Raw genomic sequence first — 12,945 nt, 5'->3', positions numbered from 1 at the left:
AATTCCTTTGTTCTCCCTTTCGTCTTTATGCTGAAAGGCTAAATAGGCCATGCTTCCCAGACCAACCGCTCTGAGCTCAGCTTTAATGGCAGGCAGGAAGTGGTCGCCTCTGTGTCAGGGCTTGCTTTAAAAAAAAAGAATCTTAATTCCAGCATTGGAAATGAAGAGGAGTTCGCTATTAGCTCTCATATTAATAATTTAGAAAACACATGCCCAATCACTTGTGTTCTCTCAGTTCTCTCTGAACACAGCTGCAAACTGCATTAGGTGTTAGGGTGAATGGATATATTTCAGATGAGATATTTGTACTGAATTATTAGGGTAGTCTGTATTACAAAATTACTAATAAACATTGCTTCTGGCTCAATTTAGCCTGAACTCAGTGAACCTAGCCAGTGGTGAGAAATCAAAAACTCCGAAATACCCGATGAATGAATCTAACTAATCAAGAAGCCCTGCAGGAAGTAGATGCCAGGATTAATGAGCCAGTGGTTTCACCATGCCATGCTGTTATTTCTTCACATAAATGCCCTCAGATGAGATTACCTTTGTCATGAAAAGGAGAAAAGGAAGGTTACATACTTTCAACTGACAGGTTAACTGCCATACCTCCATTACTGCAAGATACATTTTCATGTGCAGAGATTTTTATTCTGAAAAATGAAAATTTAAAGACCACAACACAAATTAAACCACATTTTCATTTCTAGGAGCAGGGATCATTGCTGCTAGTACAATAATATAATCCGTGCTGCAATGTTATCTGATCCCTTGCCTTGCACAAACTTTCTTCCAATGTTAGTAATTGCTCAGTGAATGCAATCTCCAGCAGCGGGTAAGAGCAGATTCTGCCTTCCAGGGGGATTTGAGGGGAGGAGGAGAGGAGAGACAGAGTGTCAAAGCATTTCATCAAGAGAGCAAATGAAAGGTTCAGTGACATTATCGTTATGTATATTCCTTAGACATTAGGGGTGATGTTGTGTTTAGAGGGAAGTAAACCTACATGGATATGCACCGGTGTGGAAATGAATCCATATACACAAACGTAAATCTGAGTCAATTTACACCCTGGGTGGAATTGCTCAAAGCTAAAACACACCTTAAGGTAAGCAAATAAGCTGAGATTGTAACAGCCCCAGTGCCTGGTGTTAGCTACTTAGTCAGTAATAGGCTAATTGTTATTCAGCATAAATATTCCCTCTCGATTTATATGGAATTCACTCATTTATTTTGATCACTTTATGTGAATGAGGCAAAGCTGTTCCTTTTGTTAGGTAGAACTAGTCAGTGCTGTTCAATTTTTACCTTTTAATATCATCATGAGTGAGATTTTGTAATAACATCATTCACACACAACCTGTAACACGTGTGAGTGAAACCTGCAGTCCCCTTCCTTTCATCCATGTTAAATACGTAAGAGCATCAGCTTACATGTTTTACGTTGCAAAGCTTCAGCTGGTGCTAAGGGTACGTTTCAAAAATCTCCAGGACTCAGAACACGAAGATCTATTGCCATGGAAACAAATGTTGTATCAAAGTTGGGTAGGATCAAAAAGCTTTGCTCATAACCAGGACAACAATTGCATTAGAATATGGAGGAAATGATGGATGTTTTAGGAGTGAGAATTCAGCCAAACAATCTTTGTAAGGCCCCTTCCATAGAGTTGCAGCATTTGGTGTCGAGAGTTGGATCTTACAGGTTGCATCTCAATACCCTGCCCCCAGCCAGAAAGAGTATTTTTCTCTACTGTTAAAAAGCACATATTTTTTAAAGATCTTCCATACCAGACTTTACGACATTCCTACATCATAAAGCTGTCTTGCTTATAGCAATATAAAGCAGCTGTAAAAATTACATGCTTGTAAACAACCTTCCGTAGATTTGGAAGAAACAGAGTGAGATTTGCACACCTCTGCATGTAAGTGGAGACCTGCTTTTCCTCCTGGTGCGCCACGGCACGGGGAAGGGACTGCTGCGGGTGTGGGAGGACCAAGGGTTATCCCAGTCAGGCCGCCACGCCTCTTGGCCCACGCAGGGGCACCCGTGGGATAGGGGGGCTGGGAGCACACTGACCAGCCCTGCGCCGTACGTACCCTGCGCCATACGCCCTGCGCTGTATACATGCCGTGTGTGCGCCCACATCTTTGAGCGCTGATCTAAACTGATCACAAATTAAAAACTCGGAACCAAGCCTGGGCATGGACGGGCTACTTCTTGGCCCAAGGCTGGGCTAGGGAGTAGAGGGAGGGCTGGAAGGAGGGACAGGGCGCAGCACCTTCTTACCCCAGGCATTACTCATGGTATGGACTATGGTATGGGACCTGTCTCGCCTGGGCTGGGCTACTTCAGGGTGAGCGGACTGGGCTGTTTTGGCACCCAGGCCAGCAGGCTTCTGCAGAAGGGTGCAGGGCTGCTTCCTCAGGTGACCCCCAGCGGACTCACTCTGGGCCTGGATCTCCCATAATTTATTCTCCTTTTATTTCTCTTTTAAATTAAATATGCATATGTAATATGCACTTTGGAGCAGGCAAGGACCCTTCTGCGGGTGCCTATGGAGCTGGGCACTCTCAGGTGTGTAATTAAGAGGTGTGTAATTGATGTACAAGGAGAAGACATCTCAGTGCATTGCATAAAAAAAAAAGAAGGGGGGGGGGGGGAGAAAAAAATAAACCCAAATCGGGCTGTACGATTCTTGCCAAAGTCCTGCACTTTTTATTTCATCTGTGTCAAAGTCTTCACGGGAGTAAACGGAGCGTTTTCTCTCCCGTGGGATTCGCCCCGCCAGCAGCCGCGCACTCCCTTCAGCGCCGCAGCCCCCTCCTGCCGCTCCGCTGCAATCCCAGCCCTCGTCCCCCGGCCCCGCACCGGCCCCGCACCGGCCCCGCACCGGCCCCGCACCGGCCCCGCGGCTCTCCGGGGCCGGCGGCCCTCGCTGCCGGCCCGGTCCCCGGGCAGGTGCCCCCGCTGCCCGCCCCGCCGTCCTGCCGCCCCGCTCCCCCTCCCTCTTTGCCCCTGCCTTGCTTCGCCGCGCACCTTCTTGCGTCTTGAAGTTTAAAGACCAATCACACAGAAAGATTAACAAAAGTTTATTAATCATGAAGTATTAAAATTGTGACAAATGAAAGGCTTCAATGCAAAATTCAAGCAAGCAAACTATCCCCAAACTTGTGACAAAGGACTCCGTAAATCCCATAGAAGGAAGTCCTGTCTTTTTTTTTTTTTTTTTGCCTGCAGTTCAAGACACCTCTCATATCTCACACGCCACATCAAAACATATAATTCTTCATATCACACACTGAAAATGATTTTATCCATTTACATTAACTTGATATAAACGTGTCCGGAAAAGTCAATTAATATGTTTTATATTAGCTCAAACATTCATTAAGAAACCCAAAATGCAATAAATAAGCACAGACAGTAAGTTAAAACATATCACGAATCGACCAGTATGTAACAAGAATGCTTTATCTACACAAAACATCCTATTTCACATCGTTTGTTCATTCCTCCAGCGGCCCTGCCCTGCAGCGGGGTGACCGGCACATGCAGGCGGGCGGGCCGCGGGGCCGGGCCGGGCCGGGCCGGGCCGGGCGGGGCGGGGGCCGCGGCGGCGCCTCCGCCGGCGGCAGCGGAAGATGCAGGAGGGACAATAGCAGCAGGAACGTAAACAAATGCGTAAATAAAGGTGGGGCGGACCGGCAACTCAACTGTCACGAAATCAAAGATCCGAAAAAGGGAAGTGCTCTTGCTTCTTTTTTTTTTTTTTTTTATCCCCCGTGTGTTTTACTTTTGCAAAAAGAAACTTTTTTTTTTTTTTTTTTTTTTTTTTTCCCCCATCTCTCTCGCGCTGATAAATGCTTTCTCAAAATGGATTTGATTTTCTCTGGGGTCTCCGTACCCGCCCGGCCGATCTCCGACGGCGCCCTCGCAGCGGAGGGGGCCGGCGGCAGATCGCTGCTCTTAAATAAACCATAGGAATTAAGAAAACAAAACTGAAACGGATTTCTTTGCACAGCCGGTCGGGCGGCCGGCGGGAGCGCCGGGTCGTGGCGAGAGAGGGAGGCAGGGCCGCGCTCGGGGTGTCCCCGAGTCCTCCCGCCGCCGGGGAGAGGGGGCCGCCGGGCGGGCCGGGCCGCGGGGGGCGGAGGGGACGCGCGGGGGACGCGCGGCGGGTGCGCGGGGGGTGGGGGGGGTGTTTCTCGGCCCACAAACCAGTCCGTTGCCGTCTGATTTCAGATCCTGAGTCGACTCCCTGGTAAGTCAGGTGGGGGAAGGCGGGGGGCCGGGGGGGGCCGGGGGGGGCCGGGGCGGGCGGGCGAGGCGGGGGCGCGGGGAGAGGCGGCGGCGGCGGTACTGGCGCGGGGCGAGGCCGCGGCCATTAGGTGAAGCTCATGGAGACTGTGTGCTCTAGTGCTTTGCGGCGGAGGGAGGCGATGCTGGTTCCCCGCCACACGTCGCTGCTGTCCGGGGAGCTGCAGAGCTGGGGCGAGCCCGTCACGTTGCTGGGGCCGGGCAGGGAGGCGGGCACCATGCCGGGGAAGGCGGGCTGGTACAGGTGCGACTGCAGCCCGGCGCCGTTGGAGCCCGCCAGGCTGTTGGAGAGGCCCATGGAGTTGGGCGGCGGCCCGGCCGCCAGGCTGCACTGGGAGAGGGACTGCGCCATGGCCTGCTGCCGGCCCAGCGCCGGCGGCAGCGGCAGCTGCGACACGCCCGGCATGGCGGCGGCGGCCCAGCGGGTGTCGTTGGCGTGGAAGGAGCAGAGGCTGTCGCCCATGGCGGCGGCGGCGGCGGCGGCGGCCGAGGGGAACTGCGGCAGCCCCGGCGTCGGCAGCAGCGTGCCCGGGGCGCGGAAGACGTTGGTGGTCTTCTTGCGCTTCTTCCACTTGGCCCGGCGGTTCTGGAACCAGACCTGCGGGCGGCGGGCAGCGACACGCGCCGTTAGCCACGACCCACCCGCGCTGCGGCCGGGGCGCGGCTCCGTGAAACGGGATCCGCCGCGCCCGCCCCGGCCTCCGCCCCGGCTCCTGCCGCCCCCCCGAGTCTCTCCCCCCCGGGCTGTTGTCTCTCCCGCGGCCGCTCTTCACCCCCGCCGCCCCATGCGTGTCCTCGTCACGGGTTAACGAAACCGATGGAACTTTTTAGAACGAAACCGATCGATGTGTCCGTCCCGGGACGGAGCGGCCAGCGACCTCCCTCCCTCCCTCGGGGAGGCGGGGGGGAGGCTCCGGGAGAGGAGCGTGGCCTCCCCCCGAAAAAAAAGCAGTAACACAAGCAAAAAATAAACGACGGGCCCGCGGCTCTTGCCCTTGCGCCGAAGCGCTCCCGAGCCGCTCCCGGAGCGGGGCGCGGAGCCTTGCCCCGGGCCAGCCCCCCCGCCCGGCGCCGCCCGTGTCCCTGGGCGGGAAACCCTCCCGCCAAACCGCCCGCATTTGGGGTTTTTTTTAAAAAAGCAAAGGGGGTTTCGTTAAGCGGGCGGTCGCGGTGCCGGCGGGGATGGCTCGGCGGGTCTCGCCGCAGCGCTGCCGGCAGCACCGGGGCAGCTGTTGGGGGGCAACGCCGGGTCCGCTTGAAATCCAGCCGAGCGCAGCGCCCGGAGCTGCTGCGGGCCCCGGTGTCGCGCTGCGCGCCCAGACGGGGAAAGACGGGCACCCGTTAGCGGGAGTGAGCAGCCGTTGGGGAACGAAATGTGATAGGGATAATCGAAAAATCGCCTTCAATTATGTTTAGGGTTAATAGTTAAATTGCGGCTACAAAATCTTTTTATGTTTCATGGTTTACTGGTGGTGTAAAGAATCTCCATCAGGTCTGATCGCCTCAGCTCAGAGCTACGCTGCATATGCTTTTAAAATGTGAATGTTTCCAGTTGAAAACTAGTGCATGACAGATTAAAACGCATGGAAAACCTGGGGGGGGATTTTGAAAATGCACACGTGACAACTCTAGAAATACATTAACCACGAGCGTTCGGCAACTTTGGGCTCCTTTTAAAATGCAGCTAGCCCCTGAAAATTATTAATACAACAGTGAGAATCTAATGGAGGTTGGAATCTAAAAATCTACCTTGATGATGTCTGCTGTTACAGTAATATAGACATACTGTAAATGTATTTTAAAATATATAGCCCATTTAATTCCCCAGCTATAAATGGGTGAGAGAGAGAAGGGGAGACAATATCACTTTTGTTTTTCTTTCTTTTCTTTTTTTTTTTCCCTTTTTTTTTTTTTTTAGGAGCTGGAGCTTTATGAAGATCTCATTGGAATCCAGCGGATGATTAATGTGAAGATTTGGTAGGAAATCTGGAGAGCTGTATTAAAGCTCAGATCTCAGGTTCATTTCGATCAGCCAGCCGTGAACTCTGGGCCGAATTCATTACACTTTAATAGTGCAGGGAGAGGAAGAAAATGCAATTTCTCATTCCATTAGAAAACTAGAAAATACTCTCAGCTTGTCCCCTATTAAGATGTGGCAGGTGACGGGACCATTGTGGGGGACACGGTCAATGGAATTACAACACATTATTTTTGTTCGTATAAAATATTGAAAGGCAAGCCTGACTGTGCAGAAGTTATTTCACTGATTTGGTTTTTATGTAAATAAAATATTGAAAGTTAATTAATCCGTGCTAGAGACTAATGATTATGCTTATTATATTGCATTTGATCGCGTAATTTGCATGATTCTCGCATTGCTGCTTAATAAGCCATTCCAGGTTATAAATAATTCTGAAATTGGTTTCTAATAATGGCATGCTATAAAAAGAATGGTTTTATTACACCAGCCTGAAAAGCAGAGCAATATCAGATGTGGAATTGGACTCCCGTTTAAGCACCAGCCGCTTTAATAATTATTTAAATGTATCATATACATTAAATATAGATCTAAAATGAGGAAAGAGGTGATTTATCCTGGCATCTAAAACCCTTAAAAACATATACAGTCGCTATAAATTAACTATTTGGAGCGTTCCTTAATCAGTGTGGAGCCCACATACTGCAAGGAATGTGTCAGCAATCTGTTAACTATAAAGAAAACTGTAAAGTACTCGTATAAGAACATAAACCAATTACTATTTAATTTAAATTTGGTCAAGGAGCAGTGATACATCGGATTGTGAAGTAAATACGTTTTACATAAATTATTTTGCCTTAGATTACATAATGTTAATCATTTTGAAGTGTTAATTAAGAAGGTTATGTTGATCTGATTACTTTTTAAACTACAGAACATTATTGTAAAAAATATTTAAATTGCCACTCTATTAAACTGTTTTATCAGCAGTCTCGAGCTATTAGCATTGGTTTAAGATTATGCCGAGGCCATTAAAACACTTTGTCTTTCTTCCTACGAATTTCTTTGATGTGCTGTTAGAAAATAACTATTTCCATTTTATATTTTATATTTTACTTCATTTACCACACTCCTAATATTGAAATTGGTGTCATTAACCTTTGGGAAACCCAATAAAGTTTAATAGACCTCGTTTTCTTTTTTCATAGAGTCAGTTGTCCAATTATATTTTATTTGTGAATCTAATTTCTTTCCTAATTTAAACTAATTATAGTCCTGTGTAGGCTGAGTCAAATTGTTTTACTTTTTAAAAGCAGACGTGCATTTTCTGTCACATTCGAGAACGGAGTCGGTTTCCGTTCGGAAAAACGTTCATTTAGGGGTTCCTTTTGACGTGTCTTTATTTAGCTGAGGAGCCTAGGCTTGCCGAGAGGGACTTTGAATACCGGCTGCGGTCAAGTGCGGCGGCATTCCCGGTGCGCTGTGATGACCGGGGATGCACATCCCGCAAGTGCTTCCATTGTGCAGGCTTTCGTTCCTCGGGAGGGACTCGCTCAGAAAGCCGGTAAAATAGCCATCTACGCGCAACAGCCGCATCTGAGCAGTCTAGCGGTTGGATCCATCTCCCCCTTTTCCAAATTTCGTTTACTTTTATTTGACTAAATAGTTTCTTACGTGCTTGTGTGCAAATATCTATATATGTCTATGTGCATATGTGTATATATGTACTTTAGAGAACAAAGTACGCCCTAGATGTTGAAGGTACTCGCCACCCTTGCCGTCCTCAGGCATTATAAAAGCCAGTACGGGGAAACTTCGAGTCCAAATACAACTGCCTTTTACCGAATTGCCTTTTCACGAGCCTGTGTGCCTTCCCCCGCCCCCCACACCGACCCTCCCGGCGGCGGGCTCCGGGGGACGCGCCGTCCCGGGGGTGGTGGCGTCGAGGCCGTACGGCACGACAGCACCCTGGACAGCGGCCCCGCGGGGCGCCGGGCAGCGCCGCCGGCAGCACCCTGGATAGCGGCCCGGCGCCCCCCCCCCCCCCTACCCCGCCCCGCCGCGGCCGGACCGTGCACAGGGAATGGGGGCAATTTTCCGGCGGTTTGGGCTCGCCTCTTAGCGCCCAGCTATTGCGAGGGCTGAGACTCGCCCCTGTCGGGCTGTGCCTCCCCGGGCTTTTTCCTGCCCCGCGTTGGGCCGTGGAGCGGCTTTTTCCTGCTCCGCCCGCGCCCCGCTCGGGACCACCGCCCTGCAGGCGGGTAGGGGACAAGGGGACACCCCAAGGGGGCAGCTTTGCGGAAAGTGGGTCGGGGGGTCGCCGGTTTCAAGGCTTCCTGACCAAACTCTCGCGCTCAGGGGTGTGTTTCCTCCCCCACCGTCGGGCTGAGGTTTGGGGGCACCCACCCTCCCGCCCCGTTGTGCCTGGCCTCGCTGCCGACCGGCTGTGCCGCCGTCGGTGCGCCCGGGGAAGGGGCCGGCGGGCGCGGTGGGGGCGGCCACTGCGCGAGGCGGCTGCTCATACCTGCACCCGGGACTCGGTGAGGCCGATGCGCAAGGCCAGCTCTTCCCGCATGAAGATGTCCGGGTAGTGGGTCTTGGCGAAGCTCCTCTCCAGCTCGTTGAGCTGCGCCGGCGTGAAGCGGGTGCGGTGCCGCTTCTGCTTCTGCTGCCCCTGCTGCTGCCCAGCCTGGCTGGGGTTCTGGCCGCCCTGCTGGCCTTGCTGCTTGTCGGGGTCTTTGGCGCTGACGGCTAAGGAGCTGGGGTTGGAGCCCACCGTGGTGATGTCCTCCCCCGGCAGCAGGGTGGTCCCTTCCACCGTGTCCGAGTTCGGAGCCATGTCTCCCGGGTGTCCCCCCGGATCCGAGCCCCCTACTCCCAGCCGACACTTCACCGCCTCCCGGTGTCCCAGCAGCTCGGCCGCATCTTTCATCCCTGCAGAAGCAAAGGAGCCGCGGTCACTCCCCTGCAGCCGGGCGTGTATCCATCAGAGCCGCCTTCCAGCGCACCGAACCGGCGAGAGGCATCCAGCCACCGCCACCGCCTCCGCCCCGCCGCCCCCCGCCGCCCTCCGGCCGCCCCCCGGCCCCGCAGCCTGGCTCGGCTCCGCGACGCGCAGAGCCCCCGGCCCGGCGCAACCCGGGCCGGGGAGAGAAAACTTTACACCGAGCAGCTCCTCTTCCTGCTTAAATAACCAGCTCCCTGCCGGGCCTCCCCTTGCGAGGCCAAGGGAGGGGAAGTGGGGGAGGGCAAGTTTTGCCGGGTTCAGCTTGGGTTTTCCAGCGGGGCTGGTAAAAGAAAGAGACGGAGAGAAAGAAAGAACAGTCGAGCCGCCCTGCTGCCGGGAGCTTTACCTCCCCGACAGATGTGCGGGGACCTCGGTCACCCTAGCCGATCTTTCCCCTCTCCTCCCTCCGCTCCTCTAAACAAACGCATGAGTAACCATGAATAGGTAGATACAGATATTTCTCTTTTTTTTGTGAAGGAAAAGAAGGGGAGAGGAAAGCGAGCAGGCGAGCAGGAGAAGGCCACCCAGAACTCCTCCGTAAATACCATCGAGCTGATCTGTCCTAAAATAATCATCATCATCATCATCATAGTAATAATGTGTAGGTATGTATATAAAAACAGGGGAGAGAGAAATTAAATGATCCACGACTCACTCTATATCTACATACTCCGTAGGTCTCCCTATCTCTTTTTTTTTTTTTTTTTTTTGATGTTAAATCAAATTAAACTTTAATACAGTACAATTACTTTTAAAGGAATTAGCCCATTTAGATCGCATTAAGGTAAAATAAGGAACAAATTGTCAATTTCCTGCCCCGGCTTCCTCCCCGCTCGCCGCCGCCGCTGCCGCTGCAGCTGCCGCGGGGCGGGGGGGGGTGCTGGGGGAAACTCACCGAGACGGGCGTCCAGGAGGTCGGCGTGAGACAGCATCGCGCACCGCTCCAGGGCGAAGGCTGTTCCCCCCCAAATTTTAGCGGCCTTAAGTTATTTAAAATAGATATAAGATATAAGATAGATATATATATATATAGATCGCCTAAATGAAAGAAAATTCGGTGTGTGGTTAAAAAGGGGGTCTCTTGCATTATAATGTCCTTTAGAGAGACGGGGAGGTGCTTAACACTTCAATGAACCCGTGAGCAGCTCGGCGCGGGGACCAATCAGGAGGGCAGCCTGCAAATGTCAGCGCCCGGAGCGCCCCGCTCCGCCCGCCCGCCGCCCGCCCGCCGCCGCCGCCGCCCCGGCCTCCCGCCGCCCCGGCCCGCACCGCGCCGCCGCTCCCTTCCCCTGCTCCGCTCGCCTTCGCCGTCCTCCTTCCCCCTCTCCCCTTCTCTTCCAAATGCACATTGGCCACCCTCCTCCCGCTCCGGGTCACCTCTGATTTACGGCTTTTTCCTTCTTTCTTTGCCTTTTTTCTAATGCCTCCCCGGAGCGCACCCTCGGACCCGACCCGCTCAGGCTCCCGGGGGTGGCTCGCAAGCCCAGCGCCCACCGGGGGGATGTAAGTGGGTGAGCGCGGTCGGCTGCGCGGCGCGGGGCGGGCAGCGCTGCCCCCGCTCCCCGGCCACCGCGGGGACCGGGGCCGGCGGCGGAGGCCGCGTCCCGGCTCTCACCCACCCGCCGCCGGGCCCCGACGGCCGCGGGGCGGCGAGGAAAGAGAAACTCCCGCGAGTTCCCGCCGCGGCCCGGGCCGAGCGGCTGCCCTGGCCCCCGGGGCTCGCCGCCACCCCGTCCCGGCCCCGCTCGGTGCAGAAGCACACGGCGGCGCGGGGAAGGGAGCCAGGCACCGCGCGTCCCGGCCGCCCGCCGAGCGCTGCCTCCCCGGCCGGGGTGCAGAAGGCCGTGAGCCCTATTTCGCGGGTAAAGTTTCCAAGTTCGGCTCGCCTACAAACTCACTTTAAGGCCGTAAATAAAGTTAAATGCTTTTTATTTTCCTCTTGAATATGTTAAACTACTTGAACAATTTAAAGTGCTTTGCACAAGTGAAGCGAACCATTTCTAATGTTCTGATTTTTCAAAGCCAGCCAACAACAAAGTTTAGATTAGTAATATATTTCTAACCAGAGTAATTTTCAAGATCATTAGGCATTTATGTAATTAGTGCCAAATCTATAAGCTTTTATTACGATTATTAGAGTAAAATCAGTATAAATTTGTACTAATTTACTACTGTTTAGACTTGGCTGTCAAGCCAAGAGGTTCTTATTGTAAATGATAACTGAGGAAATTAAGTGCAAAATTCTGTACCATTTCTGATCCGCTCCTAAACAATCCGTTTCAATTGTATTTGTAGCAGAACATAATGCCCTTTTAAAGTTATTTGACTTGTATTTTTATTTGCAAAACAAGAAAAATGCCCTCTACCCGAGCACAATGAAAACTGATATTTACTACTTCCAACTTGATTAACATTGATTTTTAATTCAAAAGTGATGCAATTAAGATTATTCATTTAGTGCAAATAAAGCTTCCACCAAAAAGGGAGCCCAGTGAAGTCTGTGTTAAATAATACAGAGCCAATGGCTTTTTTTTTTTTTTCCGCCATCCAATTGACTTACACAAAACACTGTAAATACTGCATGCGAACAGATGCAAGACTGGTTTTGTTTGCAGCTCAGATGTGCAGGGGTTTCGGCAGCGACTGAACAAGGAGACAAAGGAACCGGCCGACCGATCTCTAGGGCAGTTTTGCTGCTTTTTTTTTTTTTTTTTTTTTTTCCTTCCCTCCTCCCCGCTCAGGCTACATTGATTCAATTCAGCTTTCGAGACGTCGGGCTGTTGCAATGAACCTGGGTGCCCGGGAACGGCCGCTAAGAGCAGGGAGGGAGACCCGGAGCCGGGCCACAATTTAGCTGGAAAGAGGGAGAAAGACGGAGGTGGCGGTGGGGTGGGAGTTTCGGGATTTTTTGCCCTTTTTTCCCGGTTGGACGGGGGGACGGCGGAGATGGCTCATTCGTGTTTGTTTTTTATTTTCCTTTGAAAATGATCGCCTGTGTGCAGCTCCAGGGCAGGAGGGGAAGCCCCGGAGGCGAAAATTCCCGAGAGCCGCCCCCCCGGCCCGCTGCCGGGACCCGCGGAGCGGAGCCCGCCGAGGCGCCGGCGGGGAGGCGGGCCGGGGCCGGCGGGAGCCGCGGGGCGCGCAGCCTTCCGCGGCCGCGGCGGACCCGGCCCTACCCGCGGCCGGAGTTCGGCAAGCGGTCAGGGGTCAGCCGGGGCGTTTGGGGTTCAGCTTTAGCGGTAGCTACTGGCAAAACTGTCCGGGGGCCGGAGGTGCCTGCAGCCGGCTTCTACCGAGCGTGCCGCGGGCAGGGCGGCACGGCGTGCGTGTGCGTCTGCTCCGTGTTGTTGTATCTTTCAGGTCGATAAATAAATGCGTAATAGTTAATGTGCAGACACATCAGAGTAATAACAATGGGACGAAATCAAAGGATTATCAATCTCTGTTAGTAACTGCTGAATAACAATGTTGCGGTGTGATTGATAGCGCGCTTCATTTTATGACTTTTCTATTGCGCTTGATTTTTATAGCAGTATAAACAAACTAAATCATTTCTTCCAAGACTTCAGAGCGCAATCGTCTTAAGGGAAGGGGGGAAATCGGAGAAGGAAGCCCGCGGCAGAGGAAAGAGCGGGCAGGGCTGAG

At 52.8% G+C, this 12,945-nt stretch overlaps 1 protein-coding gene across 1 annotated transcript; it reads right to left on the bottom strand.

Moving 5' to 3' along the window:
• Positions 1-4,382: 4,382 nt before the first annotated feature.
• On the bottom strand, positions 4,383-10,232 carry OTP (orthopedia homeobox). The gene is made up of 3 exons (XM_059834321.1): positions 10,196-10,232; positions 8,818-9,227; positions 4,383-4,913 (listed from the first exon to the last, which is right to left on the bottom strand). Exons 1-3 carry the CDS (start codon positions 10,230-10,232, stop codon positions 4,383-4,385), a joined length of 978 nt encoding a protein of 325 aa, XP_059690304.1.
• Between the last annotated feature and the right edge of the window lie 2,713 nt (positions 10,233-12,945).

This window comes from Gavia stellata, chromosome Z (assembly GCF_030936135.1).
Source record: "Gavia stellata isolate bGavSte3 chromosome Z, bGavSte3.hap2, whole genome shotgun sequence".
In the NCBI taxonomy this organism is placed as follows: Eukaryota; Metazoa; Chordata; class Aves; order Gaviiformes; family Gaviidae; genus Gavia; species Gavia stellata.
The sequence above is the reverse complement of the archived record's forward strand: the minus strand, read 5'-3'. Positions and strand labels throughout refer to the sequence as shown.

Coding starts and splice junctions, on each gene's coding strand:
- OTP (XM_059834321.1), bottom strand. CDS start 10,232: ATGCTGTCTCACGCCGACCTCCTGGACGCCCGTCTCG. Junction 9,228..10,195: donor CCTCCTGGACGCCCGTCTCG/GTGAGTTTCCCC, acceptor TTGCTTCTGCAG/GGATGAAAGATGCGGCCGAG. Junction 4,914..8,817: donor TCACCGAGTCCCGGGTGCAG/GTATGAGCAGCC, acceptor CGCCGCCCGCAG/GTCTGGTTCCAGAACCGCCG.